The 23134-nt window shown below is 38.3% G+C and overlaps 1 protein-coding gene across 3 annotated transcripts in view; it reads left to right on the forward strand.

The window, feature by feature from the left end:
• The window catches only part of LOC139440595 (eukaryotic translation initiation factor 2 subunit 3, X-linked-like), a 32898-nt gene extending 14403 nt beyond the window's left edge, over window positions 1–18495 (forward strand). The window contains exons 8-12 of one of the 3 annotated variants that reach the window (XM_071220424.1): window positions 1927–2021; window positions 2360–2504; window positions 6329–6498; window positions 9616–9788; window positions 17996–18495. In XM_071220424.1, coding sequence (XP_071076525.1) covers window positions 1927–2021; window positions 2360–2504; window positions 6329–6498; window positions 9616–9788; window positions 17996–18059 — 647 coding nt within the window. In that variant the 3' untranslated portion in view covers window positions 18060–18495. The remainder of the gene's footprint in view (window positions 1–1926; window positions 2022–2359; window positions 2505–6328; window positions 6499–9615; window positions 9789–17995) is intronic. The other 2 variants (XM_071220425.1, XM_071220426.1) reach the window with 2 other exon arrangements.
• The last annotated feature ends 4639 nt before the right edge of the window (window positions 18496–23134 follow it).

Here is a 23134-nt window from a genome sequence, read left to right on the forward strand (position 1 = left end):
CGTTTCTTTCTATGTATTAGGTAGAGCTGCTTTGACTCTGTTTTGGTCGTGTGCCCAAATGTAGGTGTCCTGAAGTGTCCAGTGGCACAGCCTCCTCTATCATTCAGGCTGGGTACTTGAGGTATACCCTCCATGTGGGCTGAGTATACTTTCCCTTGTAGTTGAGCCTTAGTTGCTGTTGGCAAGTCAATGGGAGCAATTTACCCAGGCCAGTCAGCTGCAAAGACTGGCCATGACCTCTGATCACCTACCTCCGCCCTCATGGTGGATCAGCTGTGCAGGGTCAGGGTGGTAGTGCTCTAACATGGTCTGTAGCTGTCCACTCAGTACATTGGCCCTGGGGTTTCCTTGGAGGTGCAGGCCAAGGTCCACCCCTACCTGTGTTTTGCCTGGGGCCACCCTGCCTGAGCTATAAAGCAGTCTGAAATGGCTGCTACTTGTGCTGGGCTTGGAGGTTCCCAGATGAAGCCAGCTTTGAACCTAGGATGGCTGCTGCTGGTGCCGTACCTGGGGCTACCTAGCAAGTGGTATGGGGGTTAGGGGCTTGCTGAAACCAGCTGTTTCTTATTTATGAAGATTTAGGAAGATGTGGAACATGAGCCAAGACCAGGTGTGCGTATGGAAAAGCCACCGTTACCAGCAGGGTGGGCCTGTAAAGTTGGGTGGGGTGAAGCCTCGTGGAATCCCTGGGTCCAACAGTGTTAGCCATGTTGATGGAGTCTAAGTTATGGCACCCACCTGCTGGCTCTGTGGCTCAGTGGCTCTGTGGGAGGAGGGTTCAGAAGAGGAACAGTGGCATCTACCTGCATTCCTGTTTGGGAGAAAGCTGTCCCCCGCTCTTGCCTTGATGCCAGACACTTCTGTTCCTCCCCATATGCCACTGGTGCCTTTCAAGCTGCTATCCTATGCTAGAGCCCAGAGTCTGGATAGGTGAGTCTGTAGTTGGGTTCTTTGAGAGGAACTCCTTGGGAATCCAGCAATTTCTTTACTGACTCAGCCCCCGCTGGTGTTTACAGCTAGATATTACAGTGTTTATCATCCTAGCACTGGAACCCTGGGCTAGGGAGCTGGTATGATGCTGGGGCCCTTTGCTCCCAAGATATCCCTCTCAAATGGGATGTGGGACCAGACCATTCAATGCCACTGCATCTCTGCCTCTCTAACCAGTCTTGGTGGGTGTGGTTTCTTTAATTCCATATTGACTTCCACTCAATATATTCAATGTGATATCTGATGGTTCTGAGTGATTGTTGTTCTATAGTTAAGTTGTATTCTTTGATGTGGTTATGTGAAGAGGCAAGCCATGTTTACCTATACCTCCAACTTGACTGGAAGTCTGGCAGATTTGGTTTCTTCTGAGACCTCTCTTTAGCTTGTAGGTATCCAACAACACATTGCTTTGTCATCACGTAATCTTTCTTCTTCATGTGTGTGTGCACCCCTGTTATCTTTTGGTGTGTCCACATTTCCTGTTGCAAACATAATAGTCAGTCAAGTAGGGCCCACCCATTGGTCTCAGTTGACCTGAATTTCCCCCTAAAGGCCCAGTCTTCAAATTGTCACATTCTGAAGTACCTGTGTGCACTGGTTAAGGCTCAGAATGAATGGGGAAGGAATAGTTTCACCCAGAACAGGCATACCTTAACATAATTATATTCATACATATTTATATTCTTTATAATAGTTACATTGTATCCCGTATTATCAGTAAAACATAACCATGTCACTTACTGATTACTATTTTCATTTTTTCACTAAAAATACGACTATAAGAACATGGGAATAATACCTTCCCCAAAATTCAACTCTGAGGTGTAGATCTCAAGTGGCTACTCTTGAAGAATATGTCACTTGAATAAATATTTCTTTTAATTAAAATAACAGGAAGAGCTTTATTCTTTCTTCCCTTCCCTACTCTTTCCCCAGTTATTAGGTCCTTTGATGTCAATAAACCTGGCTGTGAGGTCGATGACCTCAAAGGTGGTGTGGCAGGTGGTAGTATTTTAAAAGGAGTATTAAAGGTAAACTGAATTTTAAACTCTTTTTAACCAGAACAAAAAAAAATTAAAAATTAAGTACAGTCCTATACAGTTTATATATGTGAATATATGTATATATTTAGTTTACTATTTTGTATTTTAAATCTTATTTAAGTTGTATATTTCTTATAGGTGATTGCTTGTGGTTATTACTTTATAACTGTCTTCTTGATTTATTAATTTTTTTAAATTAATTTTTGAAATTATTCTCCCAAATAGGAGTGTCATTTTAGTTTAACAATCTACCAGTAAGGATTATTTACCCACACATGGTAATTGTGTTGTTCCAAATATTTTAATTTCTCACTTATATGTTTCAGGTGGGCCAGGAGATAGAAGTCAGACCTGGTATTGTTTCCAAAGATAGTGAAGGAAAACTTATGTGTAAACCAATCTTTTCCAAAATTGTATCACTTTTTGCAGAACACAATGATCTTCAATATGCTGCTCCAGGGGGTCTTATTGGTATGAAACTTACTTTCATCCATAAGCTTCTTTACTGCCTAGTCATGTTACTTTTTGTGTGAAATGAATTACCTAAGACTGTCTCTAGTGAGAAATTTTAACTCAAAATGGAGGGGTATAGTGGGCAGATACACATAGTTTTTAATTTTTCATTATAGAATAACTTTATACATTTGTAAAAAACACACTTTTATACATAAAAATATTTAGGTTTTATGTATAGGGTAAGTTCAACAATAACAAACTTTTATCATGTAGCATTTAACACAGGATGGGGCAAAAGTGGGATTATAGTTGTTCGTATGGAAAGTAATACAATAAATAGTAAATAATAATATAAGAATAATCTGTTTCATGTACTCACTACTATAAATCTACTTTTGTCAGACCTTGTATGTCATTGTACTCTCACTTACACTATTTTGTTTGCTTTTTTTGTGAATTTTTACAATTTTATTACAAATATCACATATCATGAGATTGTATTTACACTGAGGCTGACAATAAAAGTAACTTTTCATTTTCAAGGACTGTTTCTGGCTAGTTTCTTAATATTAAGTTTACTGCCAACAGCCAAGAAAAGTTAAGATTTCATGAGAGATTCTGTTAGCATTAAAGAAGAAAATGTTGGATAAAGAGATTTTGTCTTTCTGTTGTATGTTTTAGCTATGTTAGAGCACTTTGAAATGTCATCTCATTATGTGAGGCCGTGGTTTCCAATTAAAAGTCAGTTGTAAATATTTAGGATCCCTTGTGCATTTTGAGTTATATTTCTCCTGTTTTAAACAATTTGGTTGTGATGTTTCTTAGTGTGAATTGCTTCAAGTTTATCCTATCTAGAGTTTGTTGAGCTTTTTGGATGTATAGATTAATGTTTTTTCCTGCTGTTTTTGAATTAAATCTGAGATGTTTTCAGCCATTGTTTCTTTCTTCTTTTGTCACTTTCTCTTTTCAATGTTGTCTCATAGATCCTCAGACTATTCATTTTTGTTTTTTATTTCTGTTAGAATGAATTATCTCAATTGCACTATATTCAAATTTGGTGATTGTTGCTGCTTAAATCTGCTTTTGAGCTTTTTTGGTGATTTAATTCTATTTGGCTCTGGAATGTTTATTTGATTATCTTATAAAATATTGTTGATGATGTGTACATGGTGAGAAATCATTCTCATACTTTTGATTTTTGAGTCATAGTTTTTTTTCAGTCCTTAGAACACATTTAAAATATGCTGCCATAAAGGATTTGTTTAGTACGTCTCAGATCTCTTAATACCTGTGGACAATAGTTTTTCAATTACTTTTCTTCTGTATAAGAGCCATACTTAGTACTTTCCATGTCTCATGATTTTTTGTTGAAAACATTTTAAGTAATACAGTGTGGCAACTCTGGAAACTAGATTTTCCCCTCCCCTAAAGCTTTATTGCTGCTGGTTCTACTAGTTGTTGCTTGTTTATTTAGTGAGCTTGTGAACAATAGAATAATCTCTCTTTTTTGTGTGTGTGCCCATAAAGTGTATACTTGGTTTGGTGTTAGACTAGTGATTGAACAAGGAGTGATTTCTTCAGAGCCTAGAAACAATGTTTCACAATTATTATTCTGTGTGTAAGTTGGCTCTTGCCTTCAATATTCATCCAGGAAGTTAACAACTTTACCTTCTCTTCTAGCTTAAGGTAGAAGTGAGGTAGAAGTGAGAGCTTAAGGCCTTGTAAATTGTTTCCTGGGCATATTCACAGACATACACATGCATACTATCTTTTAGATTTGTAGGAATGTGTCAGGCTTTTCAAAGCTCCCATGAACATCCAGACTTCTTTCTTTTAAGTGCTTTGGTTAATGTATTATTTGCCCAGTTAGTATCCTTTAGTTCTTTGGTGGAAAGACTTTTCACACTTAGCATGCAGACAGCCCTCAAACTGGAATCTTACAGGGAAATAACAGACAAATGCTAATCCTCAGGAATGAGATTTTAAAGGAGCTCTAGTCCTGTCCTGCTCACTAGAGGACTGCCAGCCTATTGGTTTTTACCACAAAGTCATGTTGTTTACAATATTGCCACAGAGCTGGTGAACAGGGCTGGGACTAGGACCAGTTAAAATGTTATAAAGTTTGCTGGTCTTTAATCAGAGATTTTCCTTGCTCCCTTCCTTCTTTCCTTCCTATTCTCCACAAATTGCTTCAAGCCTTTGTGTGAATTTCAGGGTTTGGAAAATGATTTACACATTTTGGCAGCTTTTTAAAAAAATTGTTTTGCCCTGGCTGGTGTGGCTCAGTGGATTGACTATGGGCTGGCAAACCAAAGGTTTATGAGTTCGATCACCAGTGCGGGCACATGCCTGGGTTGTGGGCCCAGTAGCAGGTGCTGGACAGGCAACCATACATTGACGTTTCTGTCCCTCTCTTTCTCCTTCCCTTTCCCTCTCTCTAAAAGTAAATAAATAAAATCTTTTAAAAAACCCACCCCAGTTTCCTCCTAAAATCTAATAAAAGCTGGCCTTCCCTTTAAATGAATAAATAGTTTTTGAGAGTTGTGGAGGGATTTTATTCTGCCATTTCAGTGACATTATCTATTTGCTTGATTTACATTCTGCATTGTATCAATAATAGCTTTCTGTATATGACCTTGTATTTTTTAAACAAATTCAGGAATTATTTTCATATAACTGTTTATTATATCATTGTACAAATATGTAAGTAAAATAATGTAACAAGCCTGTGTCAAATTAACTGACAGCTGTTAATACCAATTCCACACCAACAGGAACCCCAATTTGGGATGAGGTGAAGAAGGAAACTTTACTCAGTTCAAACAGATCAGTTGTGATATAGCTCAATTGTGCATGGCTGGTCCTCGCTACCCACATGCAAGGCTCCTTTCTATCTAGATAGTTCTATCTTGCTCTGCTCTACTGTGGTGACACATCTTTATTGTATCAGCTGTACTGTGGGGAAACATGGTCTTCAGTTTTCCGCGGAAAGGAAAATTACATTCTCTGAACAACAGAGAGGTGACTTGTGTAAAGATATGTTCCTGACCCTGGGTTTATTCTTATGTAAATGAGGATTTCAAATCCTTACAGTTTTATTGGTCCAGTAGGCAGTTTTGATTGGTCATTGAAAATGCTAGGAGGGCTGTAACTTGTCCATCTCTGATGGGAAGGGGAAAGCCTCAATCCTATTGGTTGAAATAGGTCCAAGAACTGCTTTGTAAGGGTGACTCAGATGGTAGAAACAGTATAGGCAGGCAGTTTGGTTCAGGCTTCTTCCTGATTTGCAATTTGCATGAGATGCCCCTCTTTAGAACAGTTGCTAGGTTTCATGTTTAAATCTTTGTCTAGTGAGCCACCAGGAGTCCTTCTTGGTAGGTATTCTCCTCAGAGTCAATACCTATATACAGATTTATTTTATTTTATTTTATTTAAAATTGTATTACTTTATCTTGTTAACAAAGATTAACAATTATTTTATTTCCATAAGTTAATTATTGTGAAATGTGTGTATTTTGATCTTTAAGACAATATCTTACAAATAACTTTCCATTTTGAATTATGCAGATACCTCATTTTTCCTTTATAATCTAATAAAAAATCTTTTATTTTTTTAAATTTTCAACACTAGTTTCCAGTGCTCTTGTTTTTTGAGGTAAGGCAAGGATTTTATATGGAATGGTACATGATTTGGGTTATGTAGTATGATAGATATGGCATAAGCATTATATACCAAGATTAAAATGTATGGATACATGTTGTACTGGTTTGACTGACTTTACCTTTGTAAATATTTTAAGAAATAAAAAGTTGGAAATATATATCTTATTTATAATCAGGAGTTGGAACAAAAATTGACCCCACTTTGTGCCGTGCTGACAGAATGGTGGGGCAGGTGGTTGGTGCAGTGGGAGCATTACCAGAGATATTCACAGAATTGGAAATCTCCTATTTTCTACTTAGACGTCTTCTTGGTGTACGCACAGAAGGAGACAAAAAAGCAGCAAAGGTAAGTGCTTTTTGTAATGCAGAAACACAGAGGATAATGTTTCAACCAGTTTTGTTTCATTCTTTTATAATTAAAATTACAAAAAAGGACATGAAAATTTTGAACTTTTCATATGGCAACCAGCTATAAAGTCAATTTCTTAGTAAGTTTATTGGAATAACACAAATTTTAGGTGGTACAACTTTATTATACAAAATCTCTGTACTATATTGTATGCCCACCACACAAAGTGTAATTTCTTTCAGTCACCATATATTTGAAATCATTTAACCCCCTTCCCTTGTTGCTTTGGTAACCTCCATTTTGTTGTCTGTACCTGTAAGTTCGTTTGTCTCTTTGTTTTGTTTGTTCATTTCTTGCCCTTTTTTAGTATCCGACACATGAGTGAAATCAGTTTTTGCTCTTTTTCATCTGACTTATTTCACTTAGCATACTGCTTTCAAGACGCATCCATGTTGTTGCAAATAGCAGTATTTCATCTTTTCTCGTGGTTGAATAATACTCCATTGTATATGTGTACCAAATCTTCTTTATCTTAAATAGAGTAACCCTCTATTGAAGGATACTTCAGTTGTTCACATGTCTCAGACACCTTACTGAAGTTATCATTTGCAAATATTTTCTCCCATAAGGTTGAGTGCCATTTTTTTATGTATACTTGTTTATTAACTTTTCTTCTTAATTTCTTTGCCTTTGTGCTCAAATTTGTTAAATCCCCTCTAAGACCAATATCCACAAAGTTACTACATATATTTTCTTCTGCGTAATTAATTGTTTCGGGTCTTATATTTAGGATTTGAGTTAATTTTTATACATGGGGGCAAACTGTGATCTGGTTTCATCCTTTTGCATCCTTTTGCGCGGTCCTCTGGGTGTCATGGAGGGTTTCCATTTCCCGGGTCACGAGCCCAGGGACCCTGGGAACCTGGCCTGATATCTCAAGGGTGGGCAGCTTGCCCGAAGGGAGGCTTGTGGTGGGGGGGCCTGGGTGCGCATGCTGGGCTCCGTGTCTTGGCCTGAAACCAGCCAGCCCCGGCCTGGACAAAAGCCATCTCCTGGGGGCCTCCCCCCTGTTCTTCCATCCGTAAAGGGGACCCCTTTACGGATGGAAGAACAGGGGGATCTTCACAGTGATGGTGACTAGATGGAGGGGTCTGCGGGTTTTCCGCCACGTAGGCCAGTTCCTCGCACACTGGTCTCATATGTCCAAGCCCCATGGAGGCAGAGGGCCGCTTATCGTGGGATACAGGTGTTGTGTGGGGGTCAAGGTATGGCGTGGGCACTCCCTGGGCGAGAGAGGGCACCTGGGCCCCGAGAGAGCCCCCAGGAAAATCCCCAGGCCTGGCCCCCTTGGCTTCAGAGGCTTTCCCAGTATCATTTATTAAAGAGGTTTTCTTTTCTACATTGTATTTTTTTTGCTCCTTTATGAAAAATTATTTGCCAGTATATAATACTTGTAGTTTTATTTATGGGCTTTCAATTTGATTACAGTGGTTAGTGTGTCTGTTTCTCTGCCAGTACATGCTATTTTGATTTTATCTCTTTGTGATATAATCTGTAGTCAGGAAGTATGATACTGAATCATACTTTAGCTTCATTCTTTTTTTCAGGATTGTTTGGCTATTCATAGTATTTTGTGGTTACATACAAATTTGAGAATTTGTGAAGAATGAATTGATAAAAACTTATGGCAAGAATTATTAACACTATGTCTAGCATCTATGTGCCTTTAATAAACAAGATTTTGTTGGCAAAGGGACAGCACTCATACTTCTGACAAAGTATAAATTTATAATTTATTTTTAAAAATCAGTTTGGTGCCAGTTAACCAAAATTTAAATGTGCAGTCATTGTCCTAGCAATTTTACTTAAGAGTAGTTTTATTAAACAGCAACAGAAAAATTCCACTTAGAAAAGAATGACTTTTGGCCATTTGCCTAAGTTAGTTGGAGCTCCATCCTATAGTAAAAAGTTGTGGGTTCAGTATCTAGTCAGGGCACATACCTAGGATGCAACCTAGGTTTGATCCCTGGTTGGGATGTGTACAGGAGGCAGCTGAGTGATGTCTGTGTGTGTGTGTGTGTGTCTTTGTGTCTGTGTCTCCATCGTCATTTTTGTCTTAAGTACCAAAAGTTATATTAACTTTAACAGTGGGCTTTTTATAGTAACAAAAAGTCTCCTTTACCACCATCAAATTATATTCTCTAGTTTTTCTTTAGGTTTTACTGATGATTCATGTGGTACTAAAAATTGTACCTTTTCAGATATGCAATCTTAGATATATGTGTATATAAGTATACATATATGTATATGTGTATACATGTGTGCACATGTATGTATACACGCGTATACATATTGATATGTGTGTATATTAATGTATATTAATATATGTATATTCTTTACATTCCAGTGCTCTAAATCCTAAGTATATGATCATAGAGTCCTTTACAAATTAGGAAGAAATTATAGGCATGAGAAAGCAATAGAAAAGATTGTTCTGAGTATGACTCATGTGCTCATAAAACTGACATTTGTCAGTTTTTTGGATTTCCTTTAAGAAAGATTTATTTGTTTTATTCTGACTTTTAGTGAAACCTGAATCCCTTAAAAACACTGATCTGTATTTGAGAAGTAGGCTGTAAGTGTAGGCAAGAGGTATAAGCAGTATAGCAGTTAATAATTATCGAGTAGTAGGTGTTACCCTATTTTACAGACATCAGAAAGTTTATGTCACATGAGTGGAATTAGATCTGTAGAACCCATTTAATTATTGAATTACTGAGTAACTGTTCCTTTCAGGAAATTTTATAAACCTTCCCCCCCCCCCCAATTTTGTAAACCTTTCATCAAAATTTTAAGTATCATTGATTAATCTATGCTATACTTAGTAGCTTGTTTTAGAGTAAGACCTTGAATATGTTCATTCAGTGCTAAATGAGACTTCTGTTTTAACACCCGCGATATATTTATTCTTCCAATATTGTCACTATGTAATTTGTGCAGAATTTTTTTATGTTCTTATAGTTTATATCCAGTAGTAGTTGTTAAATTCTCACTTTATGTTGGAAAGCATTTTCTTGATATTAGCCTTCATTTTTTTTAAATTAACTTCCCTAGGTGCAAAAGCTGTCTAAGAATGAAGTGCTTATGGTAAACATAGGATCCCTGTCTACAGGAGGAAGAGTTAGTGCAGTCAAGGCTGATTTGGGCAAAATAGTTCTCACTAATCCTGTGTGCACAGAAGTAGGAGAAAAAATTGCCCTTAGCCGAAGAGTTGAGAAACACTGGCGGTAAGTTTGTCAGCTTTGCACTTTTTAAGCAAGAAAAAGCATATTTGTAGTATGTTTGATCTTTGTGGTGTATGTGCATGTGTGCACTCTCACACACACTTTTCCCTGATTGTAATAATTTTCATGGTTTAACTCTCAGTTGTATATTTGGATGATTGAAACCTGTGTGTCCAACCCTGATTAAGCTACAGTTTACTTTTTTACTCTAGCTATTACAGTTGTTCATTGTTTAATCTCAGACACATTTTATTCCAAATCAGTTTTAGTTTTCTTTGACTTATAATATGTTCTTATTCATAGATATGCACATATATAAACATACAGGTTTTTCTAAAACTCTGAGTAGGTTGCGTTAACATTGATAAAATAGTAAAAACTGCACTCCATAATATTCCAGCGTTGCCACTTATCTCCATATTGTCCTTTATTGGTTTTCCTTGCCCCAATCCTTGATCCTTTTTATATTTCTGTGGTCTCTTTTAGTATGTGACTCTTACAGCCTTTGTCTTAATATGAATTTAAATAATGCAAGCCAGTTAATTTGTGGAATGTTCCTCAATTTGAATTTGTCTGATATTTTCTCTTATTAAATGTAGGTTATGTATTCTAGGACAAAATGCTGTCTTGATGATGGATGTTATGTTCTTACCCAGAATCACATTCAGAGACATTGAATATCTGGCCGCTCCTAATCATTTAGGCTTTGTTTCCAACAGAGCAGTCTGTCTTATTTCTCTGTTGTAAAGTTTCTCTTCTTATACTTGGAACAAAACAATCTCTGTGGACAACTCTTGATACTCAGTAGGTAGACTGCTCTTCATCAAACTGCCTCCCTCTTTTCTACTTGGTTATTCTTACCTCAGGATAGCCAAATTATTTCTAACTCAGCCACTTCTCTACATTTATCATTTGATACTTCCTTTTCCCCATTATTCACTTAGTGAGATACTGTTAAGTATGGATTCATGGATGTTTACTATTGGGTTATGATTCTCTCCTAGCTTATTCCTATATACTTTTGAAATGACATCATTTTTGAGCATGGCTTTATTTGTCTGACACAAAAGGTCTGATCTCATCTTACACTCACATTGCCCTGTTCCTAGACTTGCCCTATGCCTAGATTTTGCTCATTTATTTTTCTATGTTTAGAAACCATTATCCCTGGGCCTCTAAATCCTTTCAGCAGATTGAACTGGGAAATATGTGCACTCATGTAAATCCTTGATTTCTGTTTGTCCCTTTACTGCTTTTCAGATAAGTTACGGAATTTATCCTTTTCCTTCTGAATGATGTTATTGTAAGCCACAGTCATTAGTCTACACTTAGTTATTGATAGACACCTGGTTTATGTTTTTCCTTTTTTTTGATACATTTATTGATTATGCTATTACAGTTGTCCCATTTCCGCCCCTTCACTCAACTCCATCCTGCCCACCCCTTCCCTCCCACATTCCTCCCCTATAGTTCATGTCCACGGGTCATACAGACAAGTTCTTTGGCTTCTACATTACCTATACTATTCTTACCCTCCCCTTGTCTATTTTCTACCTACCATTTATGCTACTTACTCTCTATACCTTTCCCCCCTCTCTCCCCCTCCCACTCCCCTATTGATAACCCTCCATGTGATCTCCATTTCTGTGGTTCTGTTTCTGTTCTAGTTGTTTGCTTAGTTTTCTTTTGTTTGGGTTTTAGGTGTGGTTGTTTATAACTGAGTTTGCTGTCATTTTTACTGATCATATTTTTTATCTTCTTTTTCTTAGGTAAGTCCCTTTAACATTTCATATAATAAGGGCTTGGTGATGATGAACTCCTTTAACTTGACCTTATCTGAGAAGCACTTTATCTTCCCTTCCATTCTAAATGATAGCTTTGCTGGATACAGTAATCTTGGATGTAGGTCCTTGCGTTTAATCTTGGGTAATGTAATGATGATGTGCCTTGGTGTGTTCCTCCTTGGGTCCAGCTTCTTTGGGACTCTCTGAGCTTCCTGGACTTCCTGCAAGTCTGTTTCCTTTGCCAGATGAAGGAAGTTCTCCTTGATTATTTGTTCAAATAAGTTTTCAATTTTTTGTTCTTTCTCTTCTCCTTCTGGCACACCTATAATTCGGATGTTGGAACGTTTCAAGGTGTCCTCAAGGTTCCTAAGACTTTCCTCATTTTTCCGAATTCTTGTTTCTTCATTCTTTTCTGGTTGGATGTTTCTTTCTTCCTTCTGGTCCACACCATTTACTTGAGTCCCAGTTTCCTTCGCATCACTATTGGTTCCCTGTATATTTTCTTCCTTTGTTTCTCCTAGCATAGCCTTCATCTTTTCAACTAATTTGCGACCAAATTTAACCAATTCTGTGAGCATCCTGATTACCAGTGTTTTGAACTGTGCATCTGATAGGTTGGCTATCTCTTCCTCGCTTAGTTGTATTTTTTCTGGAGCTTTGAAGTGTTCTGTCATTGGGCCTTTTTTTTCTTTTTTGTCTTGATGCGTCTGTTACTTTAAGGGGTGGAGCCTTAGGTGTTCACCGGGCGGGGTAACCCTGGTCGCTGTGCTGTGAAGCTGCGCTGTGACGCTGTACTTGGGGGAGGGGCCGAGAGGGAGCAATGGCGCCCGCTCCACTCTCCACCGGGTTTCAGCCACTCCCTCTGCTTCCCACAATCAAATTGGGTCCCTCTGGTGCTGGTTCCCAAGTGGGTGGGCTTGTGCACGCTCTGGGCCCCTGTGGGTCTCTCCAACGACCTCTCCTATGAGGCTGGGAGTCTCTCCTGCTGCTGCCCCAACCCCCACGGGCTCTTTCAATCAGAGGTCTGAGGCTTTATTTCCCTGCCCTGGGTCACTGGGTCTGCTTCTTTCCCCGCCTTCTTTCCCAGCCGTTAGTCCTGGTTTATCTGTGCACGAGTGTGGGGTTGCGGGTTATTACCTGCCTCTCTACCTGCCCCGTCTCCACCACTCTGAGTCTGGCCCTCTCGGTTTATCTGTGCGAATGTGGGGCCGCAGGGTCTGCTAGTGGTCAGACTGCCTGCCCCGTTGGTCCCACACTCCGCCAGTCTCGGTTCCACTGGGGCCACGCGAGTCCTTTCTGCCCCGGTGCTGTCTCCACCCCTCCTTCCGGTCTGGATGTATGTTCCCTTTTTGTCTACTTGGTGTCGGATTTCGTTGCCCTTCGATTTTCTCTCAGTTCTGGTTGTGTGAGGAGGCACAGTGTGTCTACCTATGCCGCCATCTTGGTTCTCTCTGTTTTTCTTTTTTTAATGACATTAATAAGCCTTATCAAACTTAATTTTTCTAAAACGTGTTATCATACTGTTTATCCTCAGTAATTTATAGTAGTAACGTCACACCAATTTTTAAATCCTTAAAGAGCTTGCTTCTTCTGTCTAATATTTTCTCCTGCTTCTTGCATACAAAGCCTCTAAACTATGATCTTATGTATTCTCATTGTCCCCATAACATTCAAGTCACAATTGGCTCTCTGTTCCTAACTTTATTATTGAGTCTTCCCTGAATACCATGCCCGTGATGATATCTAAGCATTTATCATCTAGATTTATCTAACTTGTTCCTAATATTTTTATTAATTGTTTGGCAATTTTTAAAAAATATTTTTATTGTTATACTATTACACTTATCCCATTTTTGCCCCCATTAGTCCCCTCTGCCGTGCTCCTCCTCCCATCAGCATTATTCCCTTTGCCTAGTCCATGTGCTATGTGTATAAATTCTTTGGCTTGTCCAATTCCTGTACTGTTTTAAACCTCCCCCTGTCTATTTTGTATGTACTATTTGTGCTTCTTATTCACTGTACCATTTCCCCCATTCTTCACCCTCCCACTCTCTCCTGTTAACCCTCCTATAATCTCCATGTCTGTGATTCTGTTCCTTCTTGTTTACTTAGTATGTTTTTGCTTTTTAGGTTCAGTTGATGGTAGTTGTGAGTTAGTTGTCATTTTACTGTTACTAGTTTTTGATCTTCTATTTCTTAGATAAATCACTTTAACATATAATATATGTGTTATATGTAGCAATATAATAAAATATAATTTCATATATTTCATATAGTATTTCATACTGTATTTCATATAATACATAGGCTTGGTGATGATCTGGGACACACTTTTATCTGCCTTTCCATTCTCAATGATAGCTTCGCTGAGTAGTGTAATCTAGCTTGTAGGTCCTTGGCTTTCATGACTTTGAACACTTCTTCCCAGCCCCTTCTTGCCTGCAAGGTTTGTATTGAGAAATTAGCTGATAGTCTTATGGGCATTCCTTTGTAGGTAACTATCTCCTTTTCTCTTGTTCCTTTTAAGATTCTCAGGTAATGTAATTATGGCGCGCTTTAGTGTGTGCCTCTTTGGGACTTTCTGAGCTTTCCTGATTTCCTGGAAGTCCATTTCCTTTGCCATTTCGGAAGTTCTCCTTCATTATTTTTTGAAACAAGTTTTCAATTTCTTGGTCTTCCTCTTCTCCTTCTGGGACCCCTATGGTGCAGATATTGGAACATTTAAAGTTGTTCCAGAAATTCCTAAGCCTCTCCTCAATTTTTGAATTCTTTTTTCTTCATTCAGTTCTGATTGAATGTTTATTTCTTCCTTCTGCTCCAAATCATTGATAATGAGTTTTGGGTCCCTTCCTGTCATTGTTGGTTCCCTGTACATTTTCCTTTAGTTAACTTACCATAGCCTTCACTTTTTCCTCTATTTTGCAACCATACTCTACCAATTCTGTGAGCATCCTGATTACCAGTGTTTTGAAGTCTGAATCTGATAGGTTGGCTATCTCATCATTGCTTACTTGTATTTTTGGAGCTTTGATCTGTTCTTTCATTTGGGCTGTTTTTTGTTCATTTGTTTTTGTTTTGGCACAGCTGTTACATAGTAAAGGGCAGAGCTTTAGGTATTTGGCAGGGTGGGCCAACTGACGACTCTGCCTTCTGGCACTGTATGCGGGGGAGGGGCCTGAGAGGAAACAGTACCGCTTGCTCAGCTCTCTGCTGGCTTTCAGTTACTTCCGGTAATACCCACAGGCAAATTGGGCCCTTTTGGTGCTGATTCCCATGTGGGTGGGTTTGTGTACATTCTAGGACCCTGTGGGTCTCTCCAACAAACTCTCCTGTGAGGTGGGAGGTTCTCCTGTTGCCTCAACCCCCACTGGTTTTTATAGTCAGAGGTTTTGAGGCTTTATTTCTCTGTGCTGGAACCATGGATTGTGCGGTCTGTGTTGCTCCCCAGTTGTTCTTCCCTGTTATCTGCACACAAATGTGGGATGCTCCAGTCTGTCAGCTGCCACCTGGTCATCTAGTCCTCTAGCCACCTCCCTGCCACGTGTCCTCTCTGCCCTGGCTGCCCATCTGCACTACTCCTATCAGTCTGGATGAATGTTTCTTCTTTAACTACTCAGTTGTTGGACCTCCATACAATTCGATTTTCTGGCATATCTGGTTGGTTGTTGTTTTTAAATATGTTGCTGTCCTTGGTTTGGTTGTGTCAGGAGGCAAAGTGTACCTCTGCCTGTGTCTTGGCTAGAAGTCCAGTGTTGGTCTGTCCTAATATTTTAAACACATGAATGTTTATTAACTTTTAAGTAACTTCTGCCTTGTGGCAGTTTACCCTCATTTGATTTTACTACTTCCTCTAATGTGAAATGAGTGCCATGGTCATAAAATAAGTAGAAATAATATAAAACTTTTCAAGACCTTTCTCAGGGAACATTACATTTAGTATGAGTGGCACATTGCCTAAATGAGCATAGGTTCTAAAAATAAGGATCTTTTTAGATGTGCCCACTATAACAGAATTATAATCCAAGTGAAATATCTAAATAAAACTTGACACTTTGCTTCAAAATTTGTAAATATGTTACTTAGAAAAAATAAGAGATCATCTAAATTATTCTCTTACATTCCTTTTAATTCTAAAATACATATAACATGAAGGTTATCATTTATTGATACTAACTGTATTACGTTGTTGTGCAACCATTACTGTCATCTATCTTCACCATTCTTTGTCTTGAAAAACTGACTCTCTGTACCCATGAAACAAGAACTCCATTTTTCCTATCACTGGCATATTTCCCTTGCTGTAATATTCACAAGTTTCATGCCTGTTATAGTATACAGCAGATTTCTTCTTCATTTTTTAGGTTGTAGGGACACTTGGTTGCTTCCAGTTTCTGGCTCTTTTGCTTGATGCTGCTATGTGTGTGAAATTTATATCTGTTCATGTCCCTGTTTTCAGTTTTGGGTGGTGGGATATATATCCAGAATTGGTATCACTGGATCATAGTATAACTCTTGTTTATAATTTATAAGGTATCACACATACAACTTTTTCATAGCAGCTACTAAAAAATTTTGGTGTGTTGAGTTTTTATTTATGTTAAGATACTAATTTATTTTGTAGTGTTCTCTTTGGCCCGTTGATTTATTTTTAAAGATTTCTTTTGTTGAATTCCCAGGCATATTTCTTTGTAGATTGACTTCATGCAGGAATAGATCTTCACTAATCAACACTGTATGAAGGCTTATCGTCTTTTTCAGGCCACTTCTGTGCATGTGTCTTCCTTAGAATTGTGTTGCTTTTCCCATATATACATATACACATGTATATAAAGCATATACACATGTGCTTTAAATGTCTTAATTTCTTCAAATCTCCCTTTTGGTTCTTTTTGTACTTATTGTGCTGCATTCCTCCGTTCATAATCCATCTCTTTTCCCAGAATAGTGTGGTCTTCAATCTCTGAAGGTTTCACTCACTATGGTACTACACTTGTGCTGTCAAAGTTCTCCAGTCTGATACGCAACTACGCCAGGCTTTCTTGGCACTTCAAGTCAGGCACGATAGAAACTAGTCTCTTACGCAGCTCTAGAAAAGCCAAAAACCTTGAAAATTAGTTGTATTTTATCTCTCTATTCTACACAAAAAATCGGGCATGTACTGGCTTCCTCTTGCTTATGCTGCATTGGAGATGCAAAACACCACACATTTCCTTCTCTTTCGAGTGATGCTTTCTCTTGGGTGGCATTTGCTTAGTTGATCAGATCAGTCAAAGCTTTTGATTGAAGATCAAAAAAGATTTTGTCAATATCTTATTTGATATTTCTGTGGAAGAACAAGGAAGGGCCTATAACCTTCAATTCCCTCATTTTTGCTACTTTTCCTCTATATACTATAATTACTAGAAATGTAATTCTTGTTTTTCATTAGGTGGGCTTTGTTATAGAAGCTAAAATTGAGGTGAACTAGCAATTTACTCTCCTTTACTAAACTGGATATTATTATCCCTTACTGAGAGTAACCTGCTTATAGGTTATATATTCTAGTTCTTCACTTATTTCACTTCAAAGTTGTATAATCTGCTCAGATACCATGGAAGAGGTATTTACCAAGGGATACCAAGGGAAAAAAGGTTGACAGTAAGTTTCTTTTTTAATTAAGTTGATGTATTTTGTTTTTTGTCATGGTTTCTTAGGGGGACCAAAAATACTCTTTATTTGTTAATTCTGAATGGGTAGGTATATTCTTTTTTTGACAAAGATGAGCATATTTATGGTGGCAGATTTTGTTTGTTTTTCCTGTCGTTCATGTTCCCCAAAACTTATGTACAAGGCTATGGGCATCTCTGTCCTGGCTGGGTTGCTTATTTGGTTAGAGTGCCCTACTGATTTGCCTGCTTATGGGTTCTGTCCCCAGTCGTGGCACATACGAGAATCAACCAATGAATGAATAAGTAAGTGGGACAACAAATTGATGTCCTTCTCTCTCTCTCTTTTTCTCTCAACTCTCCATCTCTCCCCCTTCTCTGTCTCTAAAAACATAATTAAGAAAGCAGGAGATAATATGGATTTGTCTTTATTAAGGAACAGGTTATGTAAAAAGTTTCAATTTAAAGAATGTAGAAGTGAAACCAATTGTGTCAACATTGTGTGGTAATACTAATCAGAAGGATTTAAAATTCATGATTTCTGCTTTGGCCAGGTGGCTCAGTTAGTTGGACCATTGTTTCACCCCACACACCAAAAGTTTGCAGGTTTGATCTCCAGAAAGGGCATATACCCATGTTGCCCCTAGTCAGGGAATGTATGGGAGGCAACCCATGGATGTTTCCCTCTTTCTAAATAAACCCAATAAACATGTAATCAGGTGAGATTTTAAAAGGGGGGAAATAATAATAATTCATGATTTCTTTTATTTTTATTTTCCAGTTTAATTGGTTGGGGTCAGATAAGAAGAGGAGTAACAATCAAGCCAACAGTAGATGATGACTAAAGAATGTCAGTTAAAAAAATACATTTGGATGAATTCAGATTTCTCTTGCAAACCTGAGGGTGTAATTTCAAAGTAGTCCTGGAGAATACATTTCACAGCTTAGAGGATGTAAGGTTATTCTAATTTTTTAGTGTGTGTGAAGAAAAGTTAGTTCCTACTACTAGAATAACAAATAGGATTTACAATAAATATCAAAATTAGTATGTAGATGAATTCAATCCACATTGTAGCAAAAATTGATCGTTGCTAAACAGTGTCAGATCAGTTTTGAAATAAAACTGTTAGAACAAGCCTTTGCTTGTAGCACACATACAGTTGAACCTGTTTAAAGTTTTTCTTATATTTTTCATAATTTGTTTTTGAATTACACGCAGCCTTTGCTTATAATACATGTACCATTGAACCTGTTTGAAATAAAGTTTTTCTTCATACTTTTTCACAATTTGTCTTTGAATTTTTCAAAACTTGAAGGGCTGATGAACCTATAAAAACTTGACACAAAATCTCTTTGAAAACCAGCTCCCTTTAACCTCCTATGTTATGTTGCCTTCTCTTTAAATTCTACGCAAATAGTAGTTTCAAATTAAACCTTTAGAACATGAGTGTACAAACCTTTCCTTTCCCCTTTGTTCTTAGATGGAGCACATGAAGCTGAGAACAGAGGATTTTAACTTATCCTCTCCCAATGATTCCCTGTACTTATTTTTCACCAGTTATTCCTGAAACCCAACAGTTTTCTCTTTGGAAAATAGAGTGTTACCAAATAATATTCTGGGTCTCATTTTATGTTTTATCTTAACTGTTCATTGATATGGTTATAATGTAAATTCTAATATGAATTTTTTTTTCTGCTATTAAGTTTCAAGAACTTTTGTATTTTTTCTTAAATACTTGAAGTTAATAGTTATCATTATTGGCATATTGAGGATTTTAATCTGCATCTGGAGAAAATAGGAACTTGAAGAAAACAGTGCACTGATAATATAAACATTAACCAAGAGAAGTAAATTATAATTCTACTTAATACAAGTTTTCGTTAGCCCTCATATATTGAATGACTGAATCTGTTCTTAAGAGTGGGTCTGCTTCACTAGTGTGGCAGATTTGATTTGATTTGTTGCAGGAAAGATTTCACAACAGAAGTCCAGGTGATTTTGAGAGTATGTTTTTTAAAGCTGGGGAGAGTGAAACGAAAGAAGGATTTAAGGTAGAAGAAGTATGGGAGAGAGGGTAGGTAGGCCGCCTCCATTTTGGCTTCCTAGAAACATAAGAAAGAAGTAGGTTAACTCGAGCAGCTCTTAGCTCACTGGGAAGTAAGAAAAAGGGGCTCTGGAGACAGAATTGGGATTAGCCCAGGTCAAGTGGCTGCTGCCTGATGCTCCCCTAACTGCAAATTTCCTTGGGACCCTTGGTGTTAAGAACGAAGCAAAAAGTTCATGCTGGGAAGGAACAAGCAAGCTGTAAAGTAAGCCAGCCCTGAGTTTGTGTTGAGGGCTTTTTATCCGTTTTCTGCAAGTGAGAATTTTAGGGGAGTTTTGGGATTATACTTTGGTGTGATACTCTTGTTTCATCTTGGGTGTAGCTGACTGTCATCAGGATTTTTGTTGTTTGTTCCTGACCAGCTGTCCTTTAGCTGGCAGAAGTGACATTGATTGGGTCTCTGTTCCTTAGCTCCCAGAGCAAGGAGATTTAAGCTATATATTCTCAATAAATGATATCTGTATTATTGACTGTCAGTGAAGTCACATTGATTGAGAGTACTGTTTAGGCCATCTAAAGTTTCACAGGTATCGTCCCTATATTTATTATCAGTTATTAAGGAGTATTGAAGTCTCCGTTTACACAGTTGCACATTTGCCTAGTTCTACTTCAAGATATATTAGGCTTTTTTAACAATCAGATTTATTGAAATATAATTATACAATCATTCACTTAAATTATATAATCTAATGGTATTTAGTATTTTCATAGCTATGTGGAACAATCACAGTCAATTTTAGAACATTTACCATCTTAACAAAGAATCTATATATTATCTCATTTGTACCATTCTAACTCATTTCTCTGTATCCTGCAGCCCTGCCTCTTCTTAACCACTGCTAGTCTACTTACTTTTTAAAAAAATTTATTTTCATTTTATTGTTGTTCAAGTAGTTTTCTGCTTTTTCCCCCCAGCCCAAGCTAGTCTACTTTCTGACTAGATTTTTCCTGATCTGGGTATTACATATGAATGGAATCATAAAACATGTGATTTCTGTTTGGTGTCTTTACTCAGCATATTTTTACCCTTCATCCATTTTGTAGCATAGCCACTAATTCATTCTTTATTTTTAAGATGAATAATCCATGATATAGATACAACACATTATGTTTATCTATTTGACAGGTGTTAGATATTTGGACTGTTTTCACATTTGACCATTTTAAATAATACTGGTAGGCATATTAACATACATGTTTTGAGTAGGCATGTTTTAATTTCTCTTAGATAATGTAATTAGGAGAGGAATTGCTTGGTCATTGTTACCCACCATAGCATGTCATAGACTGCAACCAGGCACACATCCCCAGGATGCAGCGTCGCATGCAGGACTCAGCCATGGGGAGAGCTGGTTCCCACCTAGGTAAGTGAAGGGAAGAAGGGACAACTCTCCCTTCCCAGTCCATCCTGGCTGGTGTGGCTCAGTGGATTAAGCACTGGCTTGTGAACTGAAAGATTGCCTGGTCAGGGCACATGATGGGGTTGTGTGCCAAGTCTCCAACTGGTGTGTGAGAGGCAACTGATAAAAATTTTTCTTGTACATTAATGTTTCTCTTCCTCTCTTTTTCCCTTCCCTGCTCTGTAAAAATAAATCCAATCTTTAAAAATTAATCTCGTGGCCACAAAATTTCATGCATTGAAGCTTCTAGTCTTGAGCCATCCCTCCTTTTTTAGATTAGACTGGCAGGTCTGCACCTCCCTGTTGCCATGTTCTAGAAAGGGATAGAAAGGTTTTTTTCCTCCCAACAGTCAACCTGTCCAGCCTGCTCAAAAACTGTGCAGGGTCTCCTGCCATATCAAACAATTATTTGACAACCATAAATTGAAACTAATGTAGTTTGTACGGTAGTTCAGGAAGGTTTTTTTTTTTTCATGGTATCATCATTTCTACTTTCTTGAAAGTTTCTTTTTTGTGTAGAAAACTCCACAACATCCAGAGCTGGGCCACACAGCAGGATGTGAGCAGTAGGTGAGCGAGCGAAACTTTGTATTTACAGTTGCCCCCATCATTCACATTACCTCCTGAGCTCCACCGGCTGTCAGATCAGCAGCATCATTAGATCCTCATAGGAGTGCAAACCGTACTGTGAACTGCACATGTGAGGGATCTGGGTTCCACACTTCTTAGGGCAGTCTAATGCCTGATGGTCTGAGGTAGAGCTGAGGCAGTGATGTTAGCACTGGGGAGTGCTGCACATACAGATTATCATTAGCAGAGTGGTTTCACTGCACAGAGACTATAATAAATCAGGTGCTTGCAGACTCATTATCGAATCCCTATCTTTGAGTGGCAGGTGATAATTAAGCTGCATCTGGTACCAGGCTTTATAGTGGTGAGTTGATGTACTTCAATTGCACAGCTTCTATATGGTGGCAGGCTTAAAGTTAGAACCCGACACTTATTTCAGTCTGCACATGCCCTGCCCATTATTTTATTTACCACTTCCATGCATGCCTCTTTCCTGCAATGCACTCTTGTCTCTGCAAGGATGACTTAGCAAGAGACTGTAAGACTGCCAACCAAAAGAGAGCTGCATTTAAAAGAAAATACCGAGAGTCCTACTTAAAATTATGGGCTCTTTGCAACAGGTGATTCACATTCTCCAAGCCAGCTAACCTTCAAAAGTGCTTTACCACATGGAGACCAAGCACCTTGTACTAAAAGACAAGCCTTTGGACTTTTGCAAAAGAAAAAAACGTGAACGCGAAGAACAGAAGCAATTAGTGGAGGCCACCACTTCATCAGGTGTGTCTGCACTGAATGCATCATTCTTCATGCCTAACCGCATTGCTAAAGCAAAGAAGCCCTTTACTCTTGAGGAAGTGTTTATCCTGCCTTCTGGTAAGGACATTTGTCATGAACTTTCAGGAGGGGCTACAGTTCAAAAGATGGCATGTGTTCCTCTTTGGGCTTGCACTGTAACTAGATGAATTGGTGAAATAGCAGAGGATATTGAGGCACAGTTGTTAGAGAGGATTAATGGGTAACTGGTGTGCAATCCAGGTTGACCAGTCTATTCATGTTGACAGAAAGACAATGATGCTTGTTTATGTGTAATACGTTTTTCAGGAAGATGTGCATGAGGATGTGTTAATGTGCACTTTTGTTGGCAACTCAGCGCAGCCACAGAACTGTACAAGTCCTTGAACGATTACATACCAGGAAAACTGAATTGGTCATTTTGTGTTGGTATATGCAGGGATGGTGTGGCTGCCATGACTGGATGGTTTTGTGGTTTCACCACTCGGGTCACAGAGGTCATTTCTGAATGTGAGTGTATGCACTGTGTCATCCACAAAGAGTGTGGCTACCCGAAAATTGTCACTGGAACTTAACAGCGTTTTGCAGGGTATGATTAAAATTATCAACCGTATTAAAGTACATGCCCTTAACTCATGTCTGTTCATGCAGCTCTGTGAGGAGGTGGACACAGAGCACACACATCTCCTACACAGAGAAGTGAGGCAGCTTTCTAAAGGTGGATCACTGGCCAGAGCTTCTGAGTTACGAAAGCTACTCCAGAGAGTTCTTTGAGAACAGTCACCACTGGCAGCACATTTCAGTGACACAGAATGGGTCGAAAAACTTGCTTACTTGTGTGACATGTTCAACCTGCTCAACGAACTCAACCTGTCACTTCAGGAGAGAAAGGCAACTGTGTTCAAGTTGGCAGATAAAGGGGCTTCATTCACACCCAAACTGGAATAATGGGGTGATGAGTGAACTTTGGGATTTTGACACTTTTCAAACATTAGCAGAGATTTTGAAAGACACTGAGCCACAGCGTTCTTTCTCCCAGCTGGTGCATGATCT

The sequence above is a fragment of the Desmodus rotundus genome, chromosome Y (genome assembly GCF_022682495.2).
Source record: "Desmodus rotundus isolate HL8 chromosome Y, HLdesRot8A.1, whole genome shotgun sequence".
Classification (NCBI taxonomy): domain Eukaryota; kingdom Metazoa; phylum Chordata; class Mammalia; order Chiroptera; family Phyllostomidae; genus Desmodus; species Desmodus rotundus.